At 41.4% G+C, this 24,030-nt stretch overlaps 3 protein-coding genes across 5 annotated transcripts in view; all 3 read right to left on the reverse strand.

Annotated features, from left to right (window-relative positions):
- Positions 1-1,374: 1,374 nt before the first annotated feature.
- Positions 1,375-12,251, reverse strand: srp68 (signal recognition particle 68). The gene is made up of 16 exons (XM_005736266.1): positions 12,055-12,251; positions 11,580-11,646; positions 11,117-11,230; positions 10,728-10,923; positions 9,738-9,820; positions 9,502-9,611; positions 9,299-9,378; positions 9,015-9,155; positions 4,850-4,948; positions 4,618-4,682; positions 3,977-4,130; positions 3,723-3,817; positions 3,366-3,495; positions 2,925-3,000; positions 2,790-2,839; positions 1,375-2,042 (listed from the first exon to the last, which is right to left on the reverse strand). The coding sequence occupies exons 1-16, from the start codon at positions 12,140-12,142 to the stop codon at positions 1,815-1,817; spliced, it is 1,776 nt and encodes a 591-aa protein (XP_005736323.1). The 5' UTR covers positions 12,143-12,251; the 3' UTR covers positions 1,375-1,814.
- Positions 12,252-12,743: 492 nt separating this feature from the next.
- On the reverse strand, positions 12,744-16,426 carry polg2 (polymerase (DNA directed), gamma 2, accessory subunit). Of its 2 annotated transcripts, none has more exons than XM_005736268.1 (8): positions 15,566-16,426; positions 14,926-15,027; positions 14,590-14,690; positions 14,249-14,434; positions 13,811-13,948; positions 13,625-13,705; positions 13,368-13,468; positions 12,744-13,274 (listed from the first exon to the last, which is right to left on the reverse strand). In XM_005736268.1, exons 1-8 carry the CDS (start codon positions 16,035-16,037, stop codon positions 13,109-13,111), a joined length of 1,347 nt encoding a protein of 448 aa, XP_005736325.1. In that variant the 5' UTR covers positions 16,038-16,426; the 3' UTR covers positions 12,744-13,108. The 2 variants fall into 2 exon arrangements, with proteins under 2 accessions (XP_005736325.1, XP_005736324.1); XM_005736267.1 differs by having other exon boundaries at positions 14,590-14,695; positions 14,922-15,027.
- A 918-nt stretch (positions 16,427-17,344) lies between these two features.
- Positions 17,345-24,030, reverse strand: part of LOC102201718 (probable ATP-dependent RNA helicase DDX5) — an 11,256-nt gene continuing 4,570 nt past the window's right edge. For both annotated transcript variants that reach the window (XM_005736270.2, XM_005736269.2), the window contains exons 5-13: positions 23,683-23,748; positions 23,096-23,237; positions 22,843-23,003; positions 22,405-22,577; positions 22,027-22,137; positions 21,038-21,099; positions 20,876-20,935; positions 19,216-19,437; positions 17,345-18,199 (exon numbers count right to left, since the gene is read on the reverse strand). In XM_005736270.2, the coding sequence (XP_005736327.1) occupies positions 17,748-18,199; positions 19,216-19,437; positions 20,876-20,935; positions 21,038-21,099; positions 22,027-22,137; positions 22,405-22,577; positions 22,843-23,003; positions 23,096-23,237; positions 23,683-23,748 (1,449 nt within the window). In that variant the 3' untranslated portion in view covers positions 17,345-17,747. The remainder of the gene's footprint in view (positions 18,200-19,215; positions 19,438-20,875; positions 20,936-21,037; positions 21,100-22,026; positions 22,138-22,404; positions 22,578-22,842; positions 23,004-23,095; positions 23,238-23,682; positions 23,749-24,030) is intronic.

Raw genomic sequence — 24,030 nt, forward strand, 5'->3', positions numbered from 1 at the left:
ACCATTAAAAGCTTTACAGTAACAGATTACAGTCTCATGAGCTGAACCTGCCGTCAACCAGCAGGTACCATTTGAAAACATGTAGCAGAGGGACCTTTAAAGAGCTTTCTACTTCCAGCGAGACGACGCTATTGAAGCAGTTGGACCTTTGACAGGACGTCAAGTTTGAGGGCAAGAAAAATGCAACAAAGTACAAATAAACCAAGTAGCTAAAACTAAAGCAGGATAATACAACTGTCATGGAGGAGATCCCGCCATTATTATGACTGTAAATAAGCAGCCTCTTACTGCAGTGTGTGTTGTATGTGACTGCTTTAGTTCTAGCTGGTTAGTGCATCTAATGAACTGCCTGGTGAGTTTAGGCTCTAACTACCAAAGAAATAAAAACACTGGCCAATCCAGCTTCTTTTATTCAGAAAGGATCATTTCAAACTGTGACTCATAGCTTTGTCATTAGTCATGCTAGCCCTGTCCCAGCTTCCTGAATTCAGAGGCTGGGTTTCGAGAGGCTTTGGCGCAATGACATAGGACGACAGAGAAGAAAAAACAGAAAACCACAGACCGGAAAAATTTCTTCTTGCGATTATTAAAAGTACATCACATCTGCAGATGAGGGACAGCCCTACACCTTTGACAGTGACAGCTTTGTTTGTTATGATGTGGTGCCCACCCACAGGGCACTTAGGAGGAACTGGATGTTGTACATGTTCGGATCCTCGCCGCTACTAAATCACAACCAAGTGGAACAACTAAAGGACTAAAGGTGTACTCACACTTGTCCTCGTGTGCCTGCACTCAGGCCCGAGTATGTTTCTGGAGGTTATGCTCTGAAGATTTTCTTCCAATTTTTCCTTAAACCCAAACTCAAACATCTCCTCTCCACTCAGAGACACGTGCTACAGTTCACGTTATAAAGTTTAAAGTTAAAGACAGGCACACTTACAGTGAAACCTTGTTCTTTATTTACCACTGATTTATTGGTTAATAACTGAGATGTTGAAGCAGCGTTTCAGCTACGGACCCATGGCCACCTGTTTTCTTCTAACAGGTACACACTGGTCAAAACAACTGAACGCTGGGAGGAGCAGCTCAGTGCGAGTACACTCTTAGGCACCTGAGCAAGCTGACATTTCTTGTCCCAACACAAGGTCTTGTGGCTGTACAGTGTTTATGAGGATTTTTATACTGTCAAAGCAACAAGGGGCAAAGATTAAGAGGACAAACTTTAGTTTGTGATGACTGATGAAGTCATACAGATGATTACAGTTTGGTCAGCTATAGGTCTTGTAATTAATGTTGAGGCTGATGAGATCAAAACATATCTTTTTGTTTTTAGAGGGCTAAGAAAAATGCAGAACAATCCATTTACAAAAGGAAAAAAAAAAAAACACAATATGAAGGCGCATTTAAAACACAGGAGGGAAAAAATTTAATCTTTTACCGTGAGATTGACAGCTTGACTTCACTCATCAAAACCACGGCATATTAATGTGTTAAAAGTTGCCAACACCTCCATTGCTCAGTTTAAGGAGGGAGCCTGTATGCTGTGAAGCCATGCAGGCTGATACGATTACTGAAGCTGGATGTGGACTTGGGTCATAGTGCTACTATTTCATTAATCTTTCTGAGAAGACTATATTGACTCCGTCTTCCTCAGAACTGCCAACTCCAACCCCTCTGCACATAGGCACTAAAAATTAAACATAAAAGACAAACTGAAATGATTCTAACTAACAGCTGACCCAATTCTGGCTGGTTGCAGTAAACTCTGGGCCCTGTGGCTCTCACATGGAGGTTGAAGTGTGGGTTTAGGTTTAGCTGCCGAAGCCAAAAATGCCCTTGATGTAGCCAGTCAGACCGCCCTTGCCCTTCTGTTCCACCTTGTCATCCAGCGGTGGGAAGGCCACATGGTTAAGAGCAAGGTCAAAGAACAGAGGCTTGCAGGGGATTGGCTGGAAGTCGGGTGGGAACTGGACCAGACTGGGCTGTTTTCCGACGAGACTGGGGTCAAAGCGGAAGGTCTCCAGGTGGTCACAGAGGGGCTGCGCGAAAAAGAAGTGAGGAGATGAGAGCACTGGAATCATAGGGAACAGAAAGTTCAGCTAAATGAAGAAATAAAATAAAAAAGCAGCAGGAAATGGAGTGATGACAACCTCATCAAACTGCATTTCTTGTCACAAATGTTAAAATGGCAGATCACATCAAACATGGACACAAATTAAAATGATGAGATTAGCATATGTGCAAATAATCCCTTGCTGCTCCAAACACTCATTTTCCAAAAAGAGGATATCCCTAATCTCAGCTCTGTCTGTTAGAGCACAAGCCCCGCCCTTTGTTCTTCAAATATTGTGTCTGTGATGGGCAACCAATCAGAAGAAAGCTGGCCTGACACGAGAGGAGCAGAAACTGCTTGCGTTAGGCCAAGGCCAGCATGACAGATAAGATTTCGAACTTTGACTCATGCAACTAAAGCTACTGCAGAGCAGACTGTGACAGATCCACTCAAACTTATTCCAGTTATTGAAATTCCTAAAAATCAAGTTTTATCACAAAAATAGATCAACGTTAAATGACATCATCAAAACCACTTTTCAAGTTTTTATGTTGCAGTTTGTTAGACGCAAATATACAAATTAAGCTTCACCTCGGCTCTTCAGGAGTAATATGACCGATAAGTAATTAATCCACAGAGCTCGTTTATTTTATTCGTACAGACACAAACGTGCAAGAACCATGTGTCTGTGCACGGCTGTAGCGTTGAGCAGCCTGAGGCTTCCTCCTCTTACCGTGTTGTCTTTCACCAGCTGCTGAGGAACTTCAACTATCTCGTCGGTGTCTGAAACACAAACACATCTCTTCAGGACTGTACAACAGAGAAGACGACTGCTGGTTTAACTGTTTAACGACTTAGAGGCTCGCACCTAAAATGGCAGCAGCTTGAAGTGAGTATTTTTCAGCGTTGACCTCAGCAATGAGCTCCTGGACATCGGGGAGATCCTGCAGAAATTCACGATGAATGTAAATGAACGTAGCGCAGTGATATTTTTGTTAAACTTTGATGTACTGTGTGTTCGGGTCTCATTGCATTTTTCTAACAAACAACATGGTTTGCTGCACAGTTACTTATACTAACTAAAAATCTAGCAATTTATTAGTGTTACTTAGAACAGATTAGCAGGCATCTGCATCTTTGTGATCCATAAAACTTTTTAATAACATCTATTTGTCTAAATATAATGTGTTGTAAATAACTAAAATGGCAACCTAGATAAAGATGAGGCTTTGAAAAGAGGCCTCCACAATGAGTAACGCCATGACTCATGTTTGAGGTGTGTGTGTGTTTGCTTGCATGTTAAACCAACCTTGAGGCTGTTGTTGAGGCTCTTGGCCTTAGATTGGACTTCCTTGGCATATTTCAGCACCCTTTCATACAACACCAGCGCCTCACTCCACTTCTTCACTAACACATAAGACTGGGCTATAAAGAAACACCTGCAGGAGGCCAAAGAAAGCAGCTCATTAACAACATGTGGGTTTATGAACTGCAGAAGCTTTCATGGAAATCTGAAATGGAACAAAGCTTAGAGATACTTTTCACATCAGGACGCAGGTGTATTTGCGTATTTGCGATTGTAAATACGACACTTGTTGCACTGTTTGAATTTCAGCTGCATTGTTTGATGCAGAACATGTTGAAAACCAGGCACAAAAACACTGACCTGTAGGCCTTGTAGACCAGGGTCTTCAGGGACACCTCCTTTTGGAAGGTGTGGTCATCCTCCAGACCCTGCAGGGTGGAGAGCTCTGCCAGACTCTGGATAGTTGGAGGAGGTGGTGGGGGAAAAAAAACAAAAACACAAGATGCACATCATGTAACTGTGGTAACACAAACATCAGGCTGTACACCTAAGACCTTTGCTTTTTCAATAGAACCACACAACTTAGAGACAGAACTTGATAACAGGACATTCACCTGCAGGATGATGTCATACAGGCGGATGAGATCCTGTGGACGGGGCCCCCTCTTGCTCTCGTCCGCCTCGGGCTCCTTCAGTTTGGCCTGCAGAGTATGAGCCATGCTCTCATTCCTCTTCACCAGTGTACACAGCTTAATGTAGGTCAGGTAGCTGGGAGAGAAGAGCAGCAGTGATTATTCACTTACAGCGTGCGATCCCTTTAAACTCATCAGGTCTGTAAACCTCGGCTGAATCAACTGCAGACATCGTCAGGAACCATTAACATGCCTCACAGGCGCTCTGCAAGTTGAACCAGACTCACCCGACACGCGTTCAGCCTAATGATGCCCAGACCTGACAGGTTTATACATGTCTGTCTATCAAAAGATGTTAGAAGTTGCTAGTAATGTTTCCAAACAGCCAAATGTTCTCTGATTTCATCCTCCCAAAAGTGAGCATGTGTTTGTAATTTCACAATAAACTGAAGATCTGTGTGTTACAGTGTTGTCTGCATGAAGAGACGAGGAGGGGAATGATCAAAGTGTTATTGACTTACTGAGATAAGCGGTAAAGCATTTAGCTGCAGCTCTAATCCTATGACTGACTAACTTAACAGAACCAGGAGTAAAATCGAAGTACATTTTTCTTCCTTTTTTACCTGTGCAGGTACTGCAGGTTGGACACCTTCCCAGTGTCACCATCAGAGCTCCTCTCTCGCTGTTTCTACAGTGATAAAAAATTGATAGATTTACAAAAAGGGAAAAAAAAAAAAAAAAAAAAGCTCTTTAGTTGAACCTTCTAGTATTCCCAGTTTCAGGTATTTACAAGCTACATCTTCACCACCTCTCATTCTTGTCAACATCACAGCTTTTCATCCTGCTGAATCTTACCGCCTCAGTCTTGAGCTCCTCTTTCACTGCCTGGATGGTGTCTCTGCACTCGGCCAGCAGGGTCTCATACAGATGTTCTTTGGTTTCCTCATTAGCTGCCTGAATGACACAAACAGATCCAAAGATGAGGATAAAGGAAAAAAAATAATGTAGAACTTACTGAATAGTAGAGAAGGAGGGAGACGGGCGTGTTTCACATTCTAAGCAGAGAAACGTCTCAGATCGTACCAGCACGGTCTTTACATTTTTTAAAAGATCATAGATTGAATGCAACTAAATGTCTAAGTTGGCAACAATGAGGAAAACCCAGGGGGTGAAGCCTATGTGTGAGGATGGCACATGCTGAAGATGAGATGATGTACAATAGATGACTCTGGAAAGTAAAAACAGAGTACCTATCAAAAATGCAGGTTCAGCAGTAACACGACACACTGAACGCACTGAAGCAGTTTTTCAGCCTCCAGTTTGGCTTCCATGTATCTCCTTACTTCATTCAGCTCTCTGTACAGGTCAGCTAGGAACATACTTTAACACTTTCAGTTGCTTATCTTCTGCTTTCTTGTAGCTACAAAGACTGCTTTCGGCTAAAAGAACACTCAATACTCTGAGGCCATCCTAGGCACACACAGGCAGAGCGGAGAAGGGGAGGAAGCAGTCGCGCCTCTTAACATGCAGACTGAAAGTGGAGATGTTCACAAATCCCTTTTATGCTTTTTGTAGAATAACTTCCAAGCAGATTTACGCAGCGATAGCAGCCATTTAACCAGACTGATGAGATTTGGCTGAAACTTGATCAGATCATAAAAGGTTTCTACCAGATTGTGCAGACGTATCTCATTTAAAACGCGATCAAGCAAACATTTGATGCATGTAACAGTTTTAGTACTTTGATACAAAGAGCAACAGTTAAAGCAGGAATGCGACTGACAAACTCGGGGAGAGACGCAGGTATGTGGCCCGGCAGGCTGATGATGCATTCCTGCACATAACTCATCAGCAGTTAAGACACTGTATAGTTTCAGGGTTCAGGTCTTTAAGAATGACACGATTGTTCATCATCTAAGCCGTCTTTCATCACCACACTAATACAACAGGCCTGTGTTAAACTGAGATAGTCTCATAAAGATGCAGGATGGGTTTTACTAACACTGGAAAAAAGCAAAGTGTGAGCAATAAAACAATTACACAAGGACTGATCACTCATAAAAATATCTGTTTTAAGTATTTAAAAGATTTTGTGGATTACATTACTGTGTCTCTGCTGTTGCGAAAAGTTGAGAAAACACAATAGAGGAACGTTACAAAACAATTCCTTGTGGTGGCAAACCTGATAACAGATTGTTCACAAGCCTTCTCTCTCCCACCCAGAAAGCTGATGCTGCTACGCGTTTCACACTTGTGCCAACACCCTAGTAAGGCCTAGAACAGCCAGTTCTACCTGTTGAGCATTCTGTGCTGTTCGGCAGGAGGGCTGGATGGAGACACTGGTTAGAGGAGGAAACAGCCCTTCAACTAGGGTTGACATTTGGCCCTACAGTGTCTCCTGTCCCCTGAGGCCACAAGCAGAAGAACAGGTGCACATTGTGAAGCTAAAGGTGCTAGAGCTGTGACACAATATAATGTGCATACTATGCAAAAATCCTTTAATTGTGACCAATAAGAAAAGCCAAATGTGATAAAAACTGCCAGCGCCGCAGTTCTTCTCCACACAGTCAATCACAGCCACCTTTAACCGCCTTTTATGCGACAGTCAGACCTAAAATGCTCCATCTGAAACTAAAATGAGCTGCTGGGTGTAGCCCTGCATTCATGTGCGAGGTGAAATGCGTAGAATGCAGTTGTGTGATGAGAGCAGCTGCATGCCTGAGACCTGAGTGGCAATGGGTGTGACAGGTGTGTCTGCAGGGTGTGCTGAGTACTCGGGCACAAAACAGAAGGAATGAGCTGTGGCGACAGCGAGGGGACATGTGATACTATCAAGAACAGAGTGCCACCTACTGAGATTTTATGGAACTGCACTGAGTGCTCTCAGGGTTGTTTTATGGTTTTATTAAACCGTTTTAATGCTTGACGAGTACCCGACAGCCTCCAGCAGGATGAAAGATTATTTAGTTAAGAAGAAACTTTTATGCTTTTACTTATTTCCTCTCATATATTCACTTTTACTGTACCGGACAGTCACTGAAAACATGCAAAGGTTTTGGATATCGAGCTCATCTATATCAGGGACGTCAAACTCATTTTACATTGTGATCTGTTTACATACTTTGATCTTAAGCGAGGCGGACAAGTGAAACTCCCCTTGCTGTCATTGTAAACAAGTGGAACTACACATTTAATCAATGAGACGTCTTAATAAAAGAAAAAGTGTTTTCAGTACATGATAAAGAAATGCCGCTGTAGTAAATTAAAGAATCTGTCAGCACGACTCTTTAGGCTTCAATTACAGAAAATTAATATGTAAAATTACAAAAAGTTATAAAACAAAGTGTTAATTCACAGAAATTTTAATTTTACTCTGAATTCACTGAAAAAGAACCATAGTTTCTTTTATTTCTCTTATAGATAGTGAAAGTAGTCATTTAATTGCTTTAACCATCACTTAATTGTGTTGTTTTAGTACGAATGGTCACATACGAGGTCTTAAACAGATGGAAAAGCTGCCAAACTTGTGAAAATATAGTTAAAACACTTAAGACATTTTCCAAGTCAGTCCAACAGGTAAGACTGGAGTGTCTGTACCCAGGAATTATGTTTGTCACTACCTGATCTATATGCAAATAATCCTTATAAGCTTAAAACTCAAATCAAGGCCCAATTTAAGAATGAAAATATACAAGTGGGCCTGAATTTGGAAGTGAAAACAACAATAACAGGCTCGCCTTCTAAGGATATAAAAGGCATGTGGCAGCGGAGAATAAGAAACAAGGTTGAATTCATTACATTAAAACGTTGGCATTTATAAGCAGTCTAAATGTGTCATATGAGCACACAGAATCAGTGTTGTGATACATACTGGGTAGTCTCTGATAGTAGCTCTGCATGAGGCAGTCAGGAAACATAGGGAGGGGTAGGGCTGCTCGATTATGGCAAAAATGATAATCACGATTATTTTCACTGAAATTGAGATCTCGATTATTTGACGATATTTATTTAACAATAACAATGTGTTGAATAATGACTTTAAAGATTGTCAAAAATAATATAAAATAGTGTGCAAATACTGATAACAGTGCAAATGTTTGCAAAATGAAAAATGTAAACATCTATGTTTAGTGAACTTTGCAGTGTTGCTCTGTGGTGCAGCTACGACACCGTAGCAAAGTTTACAAAACTGTGTCTACTTGATCCACGTCTGACTCCACGAACCCATAATGTTTCCACACCACTGAAGTTTTTTTTTACCTCTCTTTTCAACCAACGGCAGTCACTCTCCTCTCCAAATAACTTCTGCTTAGCTTTCCGAGCTTCCCTCGGGTCCTCTTAATCAGCGGTCCCCAACCGCCGGGCCTCGGACCGGTACCGGTCCGTGAGTCGTTTGGTACCGGCCGCGAGAGTTGAGGCTCAGATGTGAAACGTACAGTTTTCAGGGTTTTTAATCGGTTTTCAGCGTTATTTTGTTATCGTTTACACTGTTTTCCTGGGTCTTTTCACCTGTGTTATGAATAAACCTTATTTCGGTACCGGTAGTTTTATTTTGTTGCATTTATCCGCGACACCTTAAAGGCCGGTCCATAAAAACATTGTCGGGCATAAACCGGTCCGTGGCGCAAAAAAGGTTGGAGACCGCTGCTCTTAATTGTTGTGACACGTGTTCGAAATGCAGAGAGGTGCGCTCGATTTGCCACACGGAGAGTAAAGCATGAGGGAGGGGCTAATAATCGGCTCAGTCATTTTTAATGATCGAATTGTAATTGTGATTACAATTCGATTAATTGAGCAGCCCTATGGAGGGGTAATGACCAGTGATGAACACGATTATATTTGTACTACAGAAGGAATCTATTCACTTATTGTCTTTGAGTCAATGTCTCTGCAGTTGTTTCCATTGTTTGCAGCCCAAGAGACATAGAAAGGACAACCAACATTAGGAGGTGCAACAACATGCGTTTCCCACTGAGTTTGTTTATATGCTTAAAAAAGAAGGAATGTGTGAGAGGCTGACCTGAGCGATGGCGGCCTCGTTGTCTGCCAGACCCAACAGGAAGACGCGAGCCTTGTCGATCTTCACAGGCACCGTGCGTCCTCGCCACTCCACTTCACTCATAGTGGCCGCCTGCTTGGTTCGCGCCTGAGTAATCAGTGCCTTGAGGGAAACAAAACAAACCCTTCTGGATGTAGTACACGATTACACAGCTGTGTAATATTCTTCTTTGGTATGTGCTCCCCCCAGCAGTTTAATCATGAATTACAGACTGATTAACAAAAGTTTTACCCCTTCGTGTTTACCTCTAGTTTCTCAGCCATCATGCCACCTCCTCCACCAGTCAGCCTCATCTGCATCAGGTCATTGATGGCATTCTGATCACCTAAAATCAAATACAACCAGGGAGTGAGTGTGTGTTTGTCAGTGTGCAGAGGAAGGACTGAACTCAGGATCGGTGTTGTGCATCAACAATGACACTGAGAAGAACGACTACAGCAATGCTGACCAATATTGTAAGCGCAGTAGCGAATGTTGGGCGATATCTCGTCTACACGCTGGCGGTACAGAACTGCCAGGTCCTCAGTGAAGGCACTGGCCAGCTTCTCATAAATGGTCCTGACAAGACAAAAGTATTTATCAGTGGTTTAAAAAAAGTGAAAGAAAAACAAACAAGGAAACCTCCCATTATTAAAAGAAGAATTAAAAAAACAAAAAACAGAGTGCAGTAATGTTAACGCTCACTTGCACTTGTTGAAAGCCTCCATGGCTTGTTTCCACTCCTGCAGCTCAAACTCCACCATTCCAGTCAGGTATGCAGTGTAGGCCTGAAATAACACCACAACACATGATGAGGAGCTCCTCTGTTCATTCCCTCACCACACTTCATCAACAGTAAAGGTGGGAATCACCAAGACTCTCCATGATATTATCACAATATTTCACTCGTGATATGATATTATTGTGATTTAACATTTTTGTGATATCTGCAGTAGCAAGTACTACAATTTATCATCATCTTTCAACTCCAAATTATGTCTCCAAAGTTACAGTTAAACTCATTTTTTTTCTCTTTTGTTGCAAAATAAGTACACAACACTGTCACTAAAGTTTGCTGTAGAAGTTGCCGTAAGACAGAATCAGTCTGCTTTGAGCCTGATATCAGTCTGCGATGGAACAGTGTCAAGTTGGCAGTTACATACATGGAAATCTGTTGTCTACGCAGACAGAAATGACCCTCTTTTCTACAAGAATATAGCCAGAATACAATCAGCTGGCAGCCAGTTTAGTTGAGTCCCCTCAAGTTGTGCTCACTGACACAGAGTCATTCAGACTGCTGGCAATCTGTCTGCATTTATAGATTAGAGAAAGCAATTATTCACAATCCTCTGCCAATTTCCCTGAATAACTGCAGTCAATCCAAAGGCACACTGCAACTGTTTGCAGAAAAGCTGCCCCCTCCAACCTTTCAGCCCTCTTGTTCAAAGTATTCCAAAAGTATTTTATTGATTAAAATATCAATATTTGGTGTCCCTGTGTAGATAAAATATCGTCATGGAATATTCTGCACTGTTTTTCTAATTAACAGTATTTGAAGTTCTGAAATCTTACAGTTGAAAGACAACAAATCGAAAAGTTAAAGTTATTCATCTCTGAGGCTGGGACCTCGCTGCACATCCACTTGTTATTCCACACACCTACACGGGTCAGTTAAGGTGAATTTGACCTGTGTACCTGTGCCTCCAGTTTAGTTTTGGCGTCCACACGGGGGCTTTCGCAGAGCTTCTCCAGCTTCTCACTGTGCTTTGCAGCCTTACGTAGTCGTGACAGCAGGTGGAAGCGCTTACGTGGCTCTGTATTGGCCTCCTGCTTCAACTGCATGGCGTAGCTCCATGCACGCTCTGCTTCCATCAAAACCAGCAGAAGATACCTGAAAAAAGGTGGCATAGCTGTATAAACAGTTTGTTTTTTATGTGAAAGCATCGAGCCGCTGAACTGTTCCACATCAAAGCAAAGTGATCTGTTTAAGTGTTTCAAACTGGAATTTCCTTAATGTAAAGGTTCCCAAACCAGCAGCCAGTTAACTACACGTGAATGACCAGTTAAAATTATCTAAGTCTAACCTGTTATCAGAAAGCATTTCCACAGTGACTTTCTTCCCAACAAACTTGTGTCGGTTTCCCATCTTGAAGCCAAGAGTCTTGCGGAGGCGCCGTAGCCTGCGGGAACAGTAGCCCCTGGAAACAGACAAGGATTTTTTTAATTCTACATTACAATAAATGAAATACAACATAGACAAAAAAAGTCACCACGAAACTTAATATGCAGGAAGATCAAAGAACATAAATTATCTATCACTATATCTTAAACTCCGCAAATATGAAAATGTGGCGAAGACAGGTGGACATCAAAAGCTTTGAGTTTAACTTTAATCCACACCTGTTCCATTTAACTGCATTAAACCATAAATCTGAGCCCAGCATTGTGAACAGAAGTCTCATGTCAGTGTCTTTACATTGGGTGGGAAAACTGCTGCACCACACACACAAATCTCCACCCTGTAATGTATGACCTGAGCCAGCTCACCTGTATCTCTGGTAGTCTCCATGCCTGAGGCCGTGCTGCTGCTGGGATTCTTTGATGATTTGCAAGACTGAGATTAAACGTTAAGGTACAAACCTCATGTAACCATCACACACGTTACTCTGAGGGGCAGTTAACCATTTATTTTCAAGCATGAACGTTTCAGTTTTGATAGCAGTTATTGTATGCAAGCACCAAGACAGGCTGTTTTAACTATTGTAACCGCTAATGAAACTCAAAGATGACATCACATAATAGCTAGCAATCTTAAAATATGTCCTCAGACCCCCAAAATAAATTGTGAATACATAAAAATCCCCATTTACCACTGACAGCCTGCTTCAGTATGACACGTAGCCTAATAACCGCTAGCTTATCTTCCAACTGAGTTAGCTAAAAGCTAACGTTAGCTTAAGAGCGTGAAACATGCTCGCAGAGGGAAAACGTCAAAGAGCACGTGTCGTGTTCTTAAGGATACTTTCCAGTCCGAGTCCTCCATCCGGTAAGTTTTCTTTATTTTCTTCCATTAGGGAAACTTTAGCGTCGTTTTGCTTGTCTGCGGCCATCGCTTCACGCTAACAGCTAAGCGGCACACATACACACATGCCCAGTCAGAGGTGCAGCCAGGGACCAATGAGTGCGCAGGGAGGGGCAAAGGGGCAAACTTCGCGAGACTTTGCTGATGTGCCTCATGATTCAGTCGATTTATACGCCCCACCGCCCCCGGAACAGCAAATAAACAAAAACAATCTAAATAAATTAAAAATAAAAAAAACTTTTCTTCTTCTTATTATCATTATCAATACAGCTACTGCTATTAATTATAATTAGAATAAATTATATCATCATAAAATTAAACCACCCCTCTTTGCCTTTAGCTTCCTCCCACAGAGCAAATAACATTAATAATATTCAGAGATTATAAAGGGATAGTCACCAATGTACTGACCAATTTATTTGTGTTTTATTATAGCAGTTTCAGTCCTCTGTACCTGTGTGGTATCATGCTGTATTTTAACTTTATATTTGAACTAAACTACAGTTTACTAATACGGTAAGACTATTTTCTTAACTGCTTGTTCCATTATTGTGAACAGTCTTTGAACCTTCAGGAAACAAGAATCAAAATTGCCATCAACAACCAGAAAAAACAATACAATATAAATATTAAAGAGGGATTCCATATCTTTTAATAGAAATGTAGAGACAAATCCAAAAGCTTCCTCCTCCATGACCACTATGTAGCCACCAATTACGCACAGATAAATAAACCTGATATAACCATGTCAGTGCCTTGAATGTACTGCGAAGAGACTGTAGGATCAGTAAGAGCTGAGTTAGCAAAGTTAAGAATACAAACTCTTGGGGTACACGTATACACACAGTGGGTTCATGTGCACCTCTATCCCAAAAAGTCTCTTATTTTTGGACAGCTCTGAGGAAATATGTTTCACAAGCATATCCCTGACCATAATTTTGTTTTTAAAAGGAATGCAAACTCAGGCAGGTGTTCGAAAAAACAGCAGGGGCATTCAGATGTTGTCAGCTGCAGAAATGTATCTGAATAGAAAGTTTTTGATCTCCGAGATGTGCATGGTCTCTTTGATGGTTGTGTCTCTGCTGCGGACCTGAAGAAGGCCACTTTCCAACGTGTTCTCACCGATGATGATGGTGAAAAGAACGCCCATCTCATCGTATCTGCATTACATCCACACAGAAACACACAGGCACGAGTTTAAAGAAAGGTAACATAATTCAATTTGCATTATGTGCTGATTTAACGGCCTTTACTTGGCATTCAGCTGCTCCATTGATGTTGGCAGAGTTTCAAGATATCCAGGCCACACAGAGATCTTTGCTTCCAGGAACTCCTGCAGAAGGCCTTCACAAATCTGAAGAAATATATTTAAAACACTTTTAATGCAATTTGATGCAAGTCCACAGAAGGAACACATTCAATCAGATCCTTTTAAAGTGAAAAATGTGTATTTGCACAGAAAAACTCCACAAAGAAAAAGCATGCAACATGTACTTCATGTTATCATTACCTGCCTCAGCTCCACAGTGGCTCCTCTACCAATATTTAAAGCCACTTTAATGGGAACCAACACTGGATGCAGCTTCAGCACCTGAAATCAACAGTGCAACAAATCTCATAAATAAAAGTCACGCCAGAAATAGGAAACCCGCTGACAGTTTTTCTGCACGTGCAGCGAGCTGTTAAGCACAATCACCTTTCTCTGGTGCAGCTTTTTCTTGCTCTCTTCTCTCTTCAGCTGCTGGAGTGAGTTGGACAGAAACGCCATCGCACCACGGTCCATGTTTGCGGTAACGGAGACGACATGAGGAATAGACCTTCGTCCATCTTGATGCTGAAAGAGGTCAGGTAAGAGAGATGACACTGCGTGTGATTAAACTGAAGAAAAGCAGCAACAGACGAGCAGCTGCCCGTGTTTCTTATGAGACCTGGTGGTTCTTCTTCCTAAAGCCGTTTAGTTCAACTGAGATTTCTGAAAGCCTCTATCAGCTGGGAGCTAAGGGAATTTTTGATATCAATTTGACTTCCTGTTTTAAGACATTGTCAGAGAACCAGAGCCTCTGCAATAGCAGCTTAGGAACATGACTGAATCTCGATCCCAACTTAAAGCACACTCTAAAAGAAGCAGACGGACCTGCAGTTTGGACCGGTCTCCTTTGTGTATGTGCAGCAGCTCGGCATCTCCTCGACTCCACAGTGTCTCCAGGACCTCCTGACCCCACGGGAAGTTGTAGATGATCCTCACACCGCGAGATGCCGCCTGTTCGAGCTCCTCCTGCTGGACTTCATTGCTGCTGAAGTCGGACGGGGAGAGGGCAAACTGGATAAACAGGACGAAACAAAGAGAAAAGCTGAGTTATTAATGTTTGTAGTTTATAAGGCTGGGAAAGTGTTCTTACAGGAAAATACATTTATGCACTGGTGCATCACACAGTTTTAAATTTGTCGGAGATGTTTCCCTCCTCAAAGACTCACTTTTCTCCACCACTTCAGCCTCTGTCGTGTCCAGTGGTCCAGCCACTGGGACGATGTACGAGGAGAGCAAAACCACACTAGAGATGTTTGCGTGACCTCAGCTGAGCTGACAGAAAATAGAACATACAGTGTGTTAATATGACATACTTACCTCATAAGGTCTGAAAAAGGTTAATGTGAACTCATGAAATACTGTATTAATATTAAAAGTCTAGCTCAGATAAACAATATAAAGAAACAAAATCCCAGTTTAGTTTGTTTGAATTTTTATTTTTCATAAGTGTATCCACACAGACACTCACACAGGTAAGAAACAACAGACGAAGCCTCACCAACCAGAGCCTTCTGCAGGCTGGAAGCACAGACCCGTCTCAGCCAGACCAAACGGCAGCTTCCTGTTCACCAGCTCTAACGAGGGGACAAACTGCTCCAAGGCACCTCGAAACAAAACAACACGCGTGAACCATCAAGACTAATTTGAAAAAAATAATAATTATTTTTTAGTTTTACAACAATGTAAAAGACAGAGACATGTTAAACAGAAATGTTACTAGCTGAGTTTCTGAAGCTGATGAGCACTTTCACACAACACTGAAGTCCTGGCAGTATCCTTAACATGGTATTTCAGCTCTTGCCATCATCTTTCAGAGTTTACTACAGTGTGAAAATAATATTCCAAGAACAGCTCGTTTCCATTCACCTTACTCAAACAAAAGTACCACAGTGTTGGCATCAAACTGCACAAACAAGTATCAAAAGTATTCATAAACCATTAAAAGAAATACATGGAAGACCATAAAAGCAATAACGTGAAACAGTTGGTATACACGGTGACTTTGCTTGTAGTTTATAAATCATCTGTGGTGTCATTACTTTACTGTGCATGTTTAATGCTAGCTCTCAGTATAGAAATAAAAACGTGTATGTTATGCTCTATTATCATCATTATTTATTACAGGTGTGTGAGGCAACTTACCTTGCAGTAAGTTTGTTCTCATACTTGGGGACCTCTGCAGGAGCATGTGCACCTCCTCAGCGAGCCGCCCCTTGCTTAGCTGCTTCTGCCCAAGTCTCTGTTTCAGCTGTTCACATTCAACAATCCTCAGCTGGCCCTGTCCACCTGTAGGTGCTTCCCTGCTGCTGCTCAGGGTGTTAATCCCAAAAACCTGAGCTCCGGACCTAGTCACTGAATGCCACCACTGGTCCAGCAGGTTTCTCCTGAGCTCCATGCCCAGAGGTCCATAGCTGCAGCACAGCCCGCGCTGAAACAGCTCCACGTTAGCGTGACCAGGAGAAACGAAGAACCTGTCCACGCAGAGCTGCAATAACGTAGTGACCTGGTCCACAGTCTCAGTCTGGGATGTGCTGCAGCGTCTCCAGCTGTGCCGCTTCAGCGTCACAGTGAATGCACTTCTAGACAGGATGTTTCTTACACACCGAGTAAACATGATGAAGAACCCGCTTCAGAGAAAGTTTCATTAGCAAACAACAAGCTTTAAATCCTGTAGATTTAAAATATTCGCTAAGTGTACGGTCCTAAGTGGCCGCATACCGCAGTGAAAAGATGAGTGCATACGGTGGTTTGAATAGTACATGTGAACTGGGCTCACTGTGTTAAACTCCCAATGAAAGCTAACTTTAGCGAACCTTGCTAAAAGCAGCGTCTACAAATACAGACGGCTGTCGGTGCATTTAAGAGTCGGACGGTTTCCCTGCTGTCACACATCTAATGTCCAATTAGCCGCTGCTCACACTTCAAATCTCATGGGAGACACACATTTCAGCGTTAGCAACGTATCTGTTACATGTGGTGGGTGATCCGGAAATTAAATCCTTATATCCGGGTAAAGGAGACTTTCAAAATAAAATGGAAACATCTACATCCTTCACCGATTCAGTGACATGAGTGCTTTTCTGGCTCACAGATTAAACTTAATTCGGAAGTGAATGGAGGTGGTGATTGAGTCTGTATTCATTACTGTACAAAAACAAAAATAGCAGTTTAATTTAAATAGATTTTTTTAAAGTTCATTTATCTGATTATAGCGTACACTATGATTATAAAACTACAAAAAAATGAAATTAAAAAAAGGGCACTTGAAAAAATTATAATATAGTTAATAGAAATGACTACACCTCTGATTTACCTTTAACCAATCCTTGACCTTTACTGTGAAATATTTAATATGTGTATTTCATTTGATTTCAGTTGAAAGTGCGTTGCATAGATGTCGCCAGGTGCTTGCTCATAGGGTGTCTTCTGAATATCTGAGGTTTCTCTGTATTATTTTGGGGTATTACCAGATAAAATCATCAATTGCACCATAAAACTTTCTTTCCATAGACATTATTCTCTGCGATAATTAAATAATAATAATACACCCCCCCCCCCAAAACAAAACAAAACAAACAGGCAGCCATGGGGTAGGGCCAGAATATTTTTGAAAGACTGCATCTCTCAGCTGGCTCGGGAACTCTTTGGTGTTCCCTAGAAAGAGCTGCAGGTTGGCAAAAGGTTTAAAGCTTTCCATTACGTGTTGTCCCAGTGACCCAGATAATCAACAGAAAAATGGATGGACACATGGGTGAAAATTGAGAAAAAAAACCCCAAAACAGCGGAACAGAGCTCTGCCAGCTTCCCTGTAACACCACTTAGAGGTATCAAAATCAAAATCTACCCCCCCACCACCCAAAAATAACAAAAAACACAAAAACCCCCAAATTCCCCAAAGAGAGAGAACACAGACACACAAGGTTACCATCTTTTCTTATTTTTATTGAAAAGGGCCACACGCACCCCTTTTATAGATGATCTCCATAACATCACTTTAGGCATACCACAAACTGAAAACACTGTATTACCTAGTAAAAATAAATTACTGAGGAATGTAACAAAACAAACAAACAAACAAAACAAAAAACAAAAAATAGTCAAGGAAAAGTGCAGCAATCATGGTTGCACTATAGGAGACGTATTTATGACTCCATGTAATGCTCTGGGTTTACGGAATAATTCCAACCCTGCTGTAAGCAAAACAAAGTTAAACAGTACAAAGTATAATAATATTAATAATAATAATAGTAATGATCATCATACTGTAAGATTTAAGGACTAAACAAAAATCATGTTGGTTCCATTTATTGTGCATATATCATATCTACTGAGGGAAGGGTGGTGGCATGGTGTAGGGCACCATTGGTGGTGGTGGCGGCTGCTGCTGGGCCTGTGGGGGCGGCGGCTGGGAGTTGAATGGGAATGGTGGGTGGTTCATACCATTCTGAGTGGCCCTCTGCATACCCCCAAACTGAGGGGGACCCTGGAAGCTTTGGTTACCAAAGCCGCCCACCTGGTTTGTAGGAGCGCCAAAATTACCCTGTCCATTGCTGTTGCTGTAATTGCTGCTACCATAGTTACCACTAGAGTTACCACTATTGCCTCCATAGTTGCCACCATTTTGGGCCTTACTGCCACCAAAGGAGCTCTTCGGCCCACTGCCAAACCCTCTGTCGCTGTCCCTGTAGCTACTACCACTGAAGTTACTCCTCCCACCCCCAGAATACCTATCCCGGCGATCATCCTTGTAGCCACCTCTTCCCCCCCTTCCACGACCTGTGTGAGACAAAGGAGAGAGAAGGAAGGGTGGGTGTGGCACCAAGACACAGAAACCAGCATCAGGGCTGCTATGAGATCGTAAAACCCCCCAAAACAAAACAAAAAAAACCCCAAACAAAACAAGTCACAATTAAAAAGTACAATTACTTTATTAGATCTAAATATAAGGAAAAACACCTAATAACTGATAGAAGAACGAATTGCAAAGTTCAGTAAGGATAATAAAAATCTAGAGCTCTACTTTGAAGTCAGTTTATTTTCCCCCCAAAAAATCAGATTTGAACATTATATAAAGCAACATTTCATGGTTATTTTCCTTTCTTAATATCCATTCTTGGACTGTACTGGAGTAGCTACACCTGTATGCTGTGTCAACATTTAAGGTGGAACTACTATGCTTTTCCTTGAATATAACACTTCTCTCTTATCCACAAACACACACACACAAATTGTAGGTGCAGCCCCATGACGGAAGGTGGGGTGAGAGAGAGAATGAGAGAAGTCAATTACAATCAATATATTAAAATATGAAAAGAAAAAAACAAAAAACTTTCTAACCTTCAGTTTTATAACTGAGTTTTAAATGGCCAAATATGAAATAAAAATTATAATAATTACAATAAATATATTCTTGATCACCTATTTTTGATGCTGAAATGTCAAAAAGAACTAAAATGGAGACGTGCCAACCAGATGCTAGAGAGAAAACTTAAGGTGTTGGCGAAGCTGTCCCAGCGTATGCCTGAAATAACCATATTAGGCATATCCGTCTCTTGTATAGGTCCATGAACAACGAAAACTGAGTGTTTACAGCAGTCTAAACCATTTAACTTTTATTTAGAGACTAACTCCTGATACTTGGATCTCATTTTTTGGAAAAGACTAATTGGGTCACTTTAAATCGCCTCTCTAATAACATCACTGATCAATAACAAAAACTGAGTACCGGTATCTACTCGTCAGTAAGTCTAGCTCACGTTTAAATCCTAATGTAAATAAGAATGACATTTTACCTCCTCTGTCCTCTGCCATCTGGATCAGCTTGGGGTTAATGGCCTGGTTGGCCTCGCGGAGCACAGAGATCAGGTCACTGGCTTGTTTCATGTTGTTGGGGGTGAAGAAGGTGTAGGCTGTGCCCGTTTTTTGACTTCGGGCTGTGCGTCCAATGCGGTGGATATAATCCTCGGAAGAGTTAGGGTAGTCATAATTGATGACAAATTTCACATCCTCCACATCTGTGAAAGTGTTGCAGTGTGGCAAAACAAAACAAGGAGGCCACAAAGGATTTTGCACACCACAACAGCCAGATCAAAGGGAAAAATTAGCAACTGGGAAGGCTGGGGAAGAAAGGCGACTGTTAGCCTGTGGAGGAAACACGTTAAAACATCAGAATTGCGTACAAGTCTACTCCATGGGAATACTACTGTGGGAAGAGAGAAACGATGCACACTCCAGTTGCTTACCATAATCAAAAGACATGACTCTCCCTTTTGTTAACCAAGGGAGAAAAAAAAATGAATTTAAGTCTTACCATTAAGGAGTATGCATTCACTAGTCCTTTCCCAATGCAGCGAAATCCCCCACAAATTGTCAAGTGACATCCAGGAGCTTCTACGCAGTTGGGCCACGATATGCACTGGGGCCTCCTCGTGCCAATATAGGACCATTGAGTGGTACATTTTTGCATGTCCAGGCTTTTCCCAGTACACTCTCAAAAGAAACTTGTTATTAAAGGCCGCACTGCGCGTCTTGCCAAGACAAAATAGACCGAGTACTAATTTAAACAGGGGCCCGCTTCAAAAACCATGAAAAAGAGCCAAACATTGAACCCTGTGGGACCCCTGAGCGAACACAGAACAATTACCACCACCCCCACCCCCTTCATCAGTATCATCAAGGCAAGATCTTCCAAGAAGCCAGTGTTCACTTGAGAAAATGTCTCTTGTTGGCAGGTCTCGACATGACTATAAAACGCAGGCGAGGGAGGAACTTTGGTTTGAGCTGACTCTCTCTTTTTCCACTCACTAGATGCTCCCACTACCCCCTAAACACATGTGCCAGGTCTCCTCAATTTTCAGAGACATGATTTCAAACTGCTCTCTCCATTTTCAAGGAATCCAGCACTTTGACGGCAAAAGAAAACAACTGAAAGCTTTGACAAGCTCACACCCATGCTATGTGATACAAGCTCTGAAAGGTAACAATTGTTCCAAATCTCAAACAAGTGACTTGCAATACAGCGCTTTCTAACACAACAGCATGCAAGGCAAAAGTCACAGCATCAAGCATATCTCTGTTTTTTAACGTTTGAGTTGGAAACAGCTGGATGGCATTTGTCAGGTGAAATCCATGGACAGAGAACAGATGTGAGCGTTTTTCAACAACATATCAGAGACAAAGGCTTAGCCACACAGCCTTTTGAAGATCACTGGCACACAAGAGCTTTCACCTCTCTAGGCCCACTGGGTGGCAAGCCAGTTGAGCAATTCCAATATGTCATCCTGCTCCCTCTCGAGGCCTGGGACTGTCATGCCTAGCGCCTGCCACAAAGACTCCACCTTAAGGTGAGAAAAACTCAGAAAATGCATAGAAAAGTTAAAGAAAGCAAAAGCACTTTCTTTAAAATAAGTGTAACACTGATAATAAAGTAGTACTATTCAATGCCATACTGACCTAAGCCGCGGGAGGCCACATCTGTAGCAATGAGAATTGGCGCTTTGCCATATCTGAATTCTGGAAGGAAAGGGACCAAATTGAGTAAAATATAGAATAACAATGATTGTTTCAATATTAAAACCCAGATCCATTTTATTAACACAAAATCATATATCTTACCGTTAAGGACCCAGTCCCTCTCCTGTTGGCTCTTGTCTCCATGGATTCCCATTGCAGGCCACCTGTCACACACACACACACACACACACACACGCACACACACACACGCACACACACACACAGAGTCAGCCTAGATTAGTCCACTGTCAGTCCACTGAGGAGCATGTGTTGCAGCAATCTTGAAATGCCTATAGGCTCTTAGGCAGTTAATATGAACCTTTATTTAAAGTAACTTTAATTTTATGTGTTTCTGGGTCAAAACCTGCATATATATTTACAGCAAATGTGACACATGTTGCTTCAAATATTTGCTGAACTTGACTGTAAATTAGGGCTGTTCGATATAACGATATATATCTGATGACGATATTAAAACGTCTATCGTTGCATTTTACGCTATCGTTTGTTTCGTGGTGTCGCAAAATAAACTCTTTACGGCAATATTTTTCCATCGTTTTGATGGTCACTGTAGTGGCTATATTAATTTCTTAAAGTTCTCTCTTTCTCTTATATTTAATATAACCACACTACAGACGGACAAGCGCTTGTTTTTATGCATTGTCGTTAGCAACAACGACGTTAAAACCATCGCGTGTCCGCTTGTTTATGTTCCACATAAACCTTTCACAATAAAGCTCAAGATCCTGTTGAGACTTTTCAAAACCTTAGACTCAAACATTAGAACAGGCTTTTTCCCGGAGCACGCTGTGTAATAAGTACTCACAAAGAAAACAGCGGCCGTTACAACCTATGTCTAAAAATGTAGTTTCATGCACTCGACTCCAGGTACACGACGCCCAGCTGGAAACATTTCACGCAAGTCGAGCTGCCCAAGATTCACAGAATTTACAGAAAATGTAAAATTTTTGTGATTTATATCGTTATCGGACGATAGATGTCTTAATATAGGGATATGACATTTTGGTCATATCGCACAGCCCTACTGTAAATACGATTTTTAAAAAAAATTAAGGATATGGACTCCTTACCCATCTCTCCTCATCCTCCTGGTGAGCTCATCACAACGTCTTTTGGTCTCCACAAAAATAATGGTCTTGTTCTCCTTTTCACTCATGATCTCTTCCAGCAAACGGATCAGTCTTACAGAGAGCAGACAACAGAGAAAGTCTACTCATTATTCATCTACTGGCTGAATAAAGTTCTCTACCAATTTAAAGCACGTAAATTTACGTTTTGTGTCTAAATGGTTAAAGTAAAATACTATGAAGATGGTATGAACACAACAGGATTAGAGCCATTTTAGATTTAATAAGACATTTTTCTTTATCTACAGTACATAATTAAATATAGAACATGGATTTTCATGTTTAAGCACTCGTTAAGGGTGGTATAAAGCATTTACTCACTTGTCCTCCTTCTCAAGGTCATTGCAAACATCAACTATCTGCAGGATGTTATGATTGGCACTGAGCTGCAGTGCTCCAATATTGATCTGGACATAGTCCTTCAGGAAGTCCTCAGCCAGCTGACGAACTTCCTTAGGCCAGGTGGCGCTCCACATCAGGGTCTGACGGTCTGGCTGGTAGAGAAAAACAAACAAACAAACAAAAAAAAAAAACAGAAAAAAATAAATTTTACCAACACAGGTTTACTTGATGTATTCTGGTTCAGTTCTAGGTCTTCATCAAATTTTTGAGGCCCTTGCCCTTAAAAGACTATGCAAATACGTATCATAAGAAACCACTAAAATAGCTGCCATCTTTGTGTCATGAAAACCTGTTTTGACACAGATTCTTAGAAATATAATGTTAACTGTCTGCAAAGCAAAAGCAGAAACAACCTACCCGAATTTGGTCCACTATTTTGCGGATCTGAGGTTCAAACCCCATGTCCAGCATGCGGTCAGCTTCGTCCAGCACCAGATAGGTGCAACGACGCAAATTAGTCTTACCGCACTCTAGGAAATCAATGAGACGACCCGGAGTGGCGATGCAAATCTCAACACCTTAAACAAAAACCGAGAAAATAGCGTTTTTAAACTTAAAACCAATACAATTAAACTGTAATCCTTAAACAAAAACTTTAAAGAATATATACCTCTTTCAAGGTCCCTGATTTGGGGCCCTTTGGGCGCCCCGCCATAGATGCAGGTGCTCTTCAGACGGGAGGCCCTGCCATATTCAGCCGCCACTTGCTGCACCTGCTGGGCCAGCTCACGGGTTGGTGCCAGCACCAAGCACTAAAAAACGATTTACATTCTTTTTAAGTCTGAACATTTCAGCTGTTCTTCCACATGACAACAAATATGGATGACACATGTTTATAGATTAAATATCAAAAAGTGTGGGTCTTGAAAGTACTGTAGATGGGCAGCAAAAAGTCATAAATGGAAGAAAATGTATTTTTTTATTATTTTCTGTTTGAATTAAAATGTAAATATTTAATATAAATATTTTTTCATTTTAAAGTCAAACTTGTGCCTTGTCAATAGATGGAAAAAACTAAAAGACTGCAGAGGCTATGAGGATGTAAAAAGGCATCAAGATATATAAATGAATCACTGAAAACACAAAGGAGGAAAGATTTTCAGATTTCAAAATGGAAGTCAAAAGGATGGAATTGGCTGTTTTACACAGCAAGATTTGTATATTTACACAGACAACATGAATATATTTTTTACTTACAATAGGCCCATCTCCATGCTCCAAGAATGGCTGGTGTTGGATGTGCACAATTGCAGGCAGAAGGTACTAAAAAGGACGAAAAGGAGTGAATCTTGCAAGTAATGCAACTATTAACATAACAGTGTAACATCAGTGTTTTGAAAGAATAAAGAGTTGTCTGCCATATCTCCATAACATCAGTGCTGTGAATTTCTTACAAAAGACAGCAGTGTTAACATGGTTTTAACTAAGGGTGGACAATATAAACAATATACGATAGAAACGATATAAATTTGGCCAACGATAGAGATTTTGACTCCATCGCTCTATCGCATGTTGATGATGTCATCAAGCTGCGCCTGTTTTGGT

Source organism: Pundamilia nyererei, unplaced genomic scaffold, assembly GCF_000239375.1.
Source record: "Pundamilia nyererei isolate P.nyererei 1_Seehausen unplaced genomic scaffold, PunNye1.0 scaffold00068, whole genome shotgun sequence".
Taxonomy (NCBI): domain Eukaryota; kingdom Metazoa; phylum Chordata; class Actinopteri; order Cichliformes; family Cichlidae; genus Pundamilia; species Pundamilia nyererei.